The sequence below is a fragment of the Humulus lupulus genome, chromosome 9 (assembly GCF_963169125.1).
Source record: "Humulus lupulus chromosome 9, drHumLupu1.1, whole genome shotgun sequence".
NCBI lineage: Eukaryota > Viridiplantae > Streptophyta > Magnoliopsida > Rosales > Cannabaceae > Humulus > Humulus lupulus.
In genome coordinates this window covers 168497093-168501300 of record NC_084801.1, presented here as the reverse complement: position 1 = coordinate 168501300, position 4208 = coordinate 168497093, and the positions used below count along the sequence as shown (strand labels likewise).

The 4208-nt window shown below is 30.7% G+C and overlaps 1 protein-coding gene across 1 annotated transcript; it reads left to right on the top strand.

Moving 5' to 3' along the window:
- Nucleotides 1-695: 695 nt before the first annotated feature.
- LOC133801030 (selT-like protein) lies at nucleotides 696-3157 on the top strand. The gene is made up of 4 exons (XM_062239158.1): nucleotides 696-927; nucleotides 1010-1086; nucleotides 2033-2351; nucleotides 2762-3157. The coding sequence occupies exons 1-4, from the start codon at nucleotides 727-729 to the stop codon at nucleotides 2861-2863; spliced, it is 699 nt and encodes a 232-aa protein (XP_062095142.1). The 5' UTR covers nucleotides 696-726; the 3' UTR covers nucleotides 2864-3157.
- The last annotated feature ends 1051 nt before the right edge of the window (nucleotides 3158-4208 follow it).

Sequence of the window (4208 nt, the reverse complement as noted above, 5' to 3'; positions counted from 1 at the left end):
ATTTAAAAATAATAAAACCATACATATAATTTTTTTTTATCTTATAAATTTGTGTGATAGTTTATTTTTTATAAAGTGATTAGAGTTATTTTTCTTCATCAAATTCATCAAAGGACATTGTGAGTTACATTAGAAACTAAAAATAGTTTATACATGTATACTACTCTACACTATGACTTTTTCTATTCTTATTTTATTTTATTCTATTATTAATTTCTTTTTAAATATTATTGTAATTTATATATATGTCATGTATCCATGTAAATATATATATATATCTATGTCAATGTTGTGTTTAGATGTCATATATGTAAAAATTATTCATATAAATATTTATATATACTATAAAACTGTAATTTATTATATTATATATTAAAAAAATGAACTGGTTTTTATTAAAATTAGAGACAACGTTTTGCTCTAATTTTTTATTACATTTATGTTATATATTATATTAAATATATTTTATTTATTTATTTAAAATTTATATAATAATTAAAAAAATAATAAAAATAAATACACATTTAAATAAATATAGAGTATATATATAAATGAAAATATTTGTCACAAATTACCTTTGGTCCGATTAAAAAAAAAAACCAATGCGGAAAGGACAACTTTGCCCTTGCTTTTGACTTTGAAACTTTTATGTTGGTCTAACTAGAAACTCATAAAAGAAGTTCTTTTCTTTCGGTAATCAAATCAAATCTTACTTTGTATACAAGAATGGATCGAACTCAGTTGCTTCTGGTTGGGTTACCAATCTTTCTGCTCTGTACGGACATTGTAAACCTCTTCACACCTGCTCCTCCCAAACCCCCTTCCCATCCTCAACCTCAGCCTCACCATGATCAATTCCAATCCAAATCCCAACCACAGCAGCATCTTCTACAAGAACCTCTTCCCTTCCCCAATCCCATCCACCAGGTATCTTTTCTCTAAACCCTAATCTTCAACTTTTCAATTGCTTTATGTAACCCTAATTGTTTGTGCTTTTTCAATGATGAAGAATCCCATTTCTAATATTGGGGGAAATGGCGTTGGAGCCACCGTCATTATCAATTTCTGCACTTCCTGCTCTTACAGGTTTCTTACTTTTCTGGGTCTCGTTTCTTTTTTGATTGCAATTGGCATGGTTCTTTCTTACATGGCTCTTGTATTGATTGATGAGAAGTTTTATTGAGTGAAGTTGAAAGGATGAAGATCCAGCTTAAAAAATTTCTATATGGTTGTGGAATCTGTGTTTTCAAAAGATTTTCTGCTATTTCTAGGATTGAGTTAATTAATCATCTACTGTGGAGTCTTATATGGTAGTATTCTTTTTCCTTTGATCAAGAATTTGAGTCTCTATTTTGAAATGAATGGTTTGAAGAGCTATTGATTATATTTCTAACTAATGACAACAGAGTTGATCATTAAGACCTTTCAATTTCATACATACAGTTACACACGTTGAATCTATGAATGGGGATACTCCCAAAATTCACAAAGAAGAAGTGAGTTGGGGCCAATTAAGGAAATCCTTTCTTGTCATTCATTCAAATCTTTTGTTGTTTGAATTTTCACATATGTTTTCATTTGTAAAGAGAAAAAACAAAACCATTTCATTCCTAATAGATGTAATGTTTATATAAGCAATTATTGAGGGCTTTTCTCTGACAGAAAAGTTATTCGGGCATATTCCTAATCCTTCTATGACTATTAAACTCACTTCAAGTGCCACCAATTGTAATATGCTTCTTGTGGTCATGTATAATTTATTCCAACTTTGATAAGAATGAATGATTTCGTTGTTGTTATTATTCTCCTTTTCCCTATATTGTATTTTTTCATTTCTTATCAAAGCTCAAGTCAAATATGTTTGTTGTGCTAATGTAAATCACTACAATCCTTATGTTTTTTCATTTAGATAATATTGTTTTGGTTTGCAATTAGGGTGATTATTTTCGTAGAAGGTTTGATCTTTAGTTTGTATTATGAAGTCTTAAATCTCATTTCCTTCTGTCGTGACCTGTATGGATTCTATTTGCAGAGGAAATGCTGTAACAATGAAAAACATGCTGGAAAATGCATTTCCAGGGGTCAATGTTGTTTTGGCAAACCACCCTCCTGCCTTCCCGAAACGCATTGTGAGCAAAGTGATACCAGTTGTCCAAGTAGGGATTGTTGGGGTAATAATGGCAGGTGAACAAATTTTCCCAAGGTTGGGGATTATGACACCACCAGCTTGGTATTACTCCCTGCGTGCCAATAGATTTGGAAGCATTGCAAGTGTCTGGCTCTTTGGAAACTTCTTTCAATCTGCTCTACAGAGTACTGGAGCTTTTGAAGTATTTTGCAATGGTGAATTGGTAAGTATATTCTCATATATCTATGTCAGGGACACCGAATTCTTATATCAAATACAGTCGTGCTCATTGGTATGGAATTTGTTTAGCTTTCCAATAAGTGTCTGACCCCAACCTTAAATCAAAGGATATTGGTGATTATTGCAAATTTTCTTTTATTCCCTTTTTTGGGTTTGAATGAATCCAGTAATAGGAGGGAAACTAGTACAATTATGCTGCGTTCCTTAAATTGTCTAGGAGAACAATGGCAGAGAAGAACATCATTAGATCATGCGGTATTCTGATCAGAGCAAGTGTCATTTGTCAATGGATCTTAGATTATCATAAACTCGAAAATTTGTTGACAGTTTTTATGACATTAGAAATGCTCAAACTCTATCTGCTTCTCACTATTGTGGCTTTGGACTTTGCAGGTCTTCTCTAAGCTGAAGGAACAAAGGTTCCCCGGTGAAATTGAATTAAGAGGCCTTGTGGAAAAGAGAATCGGTATTTCAAGAACAGTTAGTGGCCTTTGAGGAGGTATTTGGTCCTAATTTTTGCTTTTGGGGCTGAAGTTCCAACTTTCCATTTGGACACAGAAAGGCCGACAGAGACAACAATAGGAACAATGTTGGTAGTTACATATATTCAAAGTGGGGCACAAGATTATAGATTATATGCCAACTTTTATTGGCCAATACTGGTGCTTAAGGTGTTTTGTTTGGCTTGTATTAGCCATGATCGAATAAATGTGGGTGTATGATCATTTGTTTTTTTAAATTTGTTTTTAGGGTAAATTAGTAAATATAATGAGTAAGTTCCAAGGGCAATTATTTTCACACTAATTTATACATGCATCCAAACTAAATATAGTTCGTTCCGTAAATTATAAACAAATCTAATTTTTTATAATTACGCCTTGTAATTTTTATATGGCTATTTCTACCAAAAATTTGAGGAAATATTACTATATAAGGCCAACTCCATTGGGATGCTAAAACAACAAATATGTGTAGATTTTACAAACAATTCTAATGGGACGTTACAATGATCACCAAATTTGGCTGTCTGTCGTGTCCTACTAACATTGGTGGGAATTATAGACTAGGACAAAGTGCCCTATATTTTCTTTATACTTTTAATATTAAAATAATAATATCTTTTGAATATGTATTATTTATATTTATAATAAAATTAGAAAACATATCCGCTTTTGAATGTGTTTATTTGTATTTATAATAAAATTGCAATTCCCGCAATCTTTTATAATTATTAATATATATATTTTTAAATATTTTTTCAAAAGTAAAGTTAAAAAAATTTGTTGAACATATATTTTTATTTATTATTATTATTATTGTTGTTGTTGTTGTTATTATTATTATTATTATAAGTTTTGGGTGGTTATATATATATATAAAGCCTAAATTATGATATAAGAAAATTTATGTTTTGTGGAAGGCTTATTTTCGCGATTACCCGTTTGAATTATTTAAAAGAGAAAATATCAATTTGACCCCTGTGTTTTTCCCAAATACGCGATCGGCCCATGTGATTTGTTAAATGACAATTCAGACCCTGTGTGTTTACAAAATGGATCAAAATAGTACTTTATACCCAATTTTGGTCAAAAAAAATTCAAATATAATATTTCATTCTCAGCTCCTCGACCATTTTCTCTACTTCTTTTAACACATCACATCACTAACGACCTGAGAATTAATCTTATTATTGAAAATATTTTGACAAAAATCGGGTTTATGATACTATTTTGATCCATTTTGTAAACACGCAGAATTCAAATTGTCATTTAACAAAACACAAGGGCCGATCGCATATTTGGGGAAAACACAGGGGCCAAAATGGTATTTTCCCTTTTTT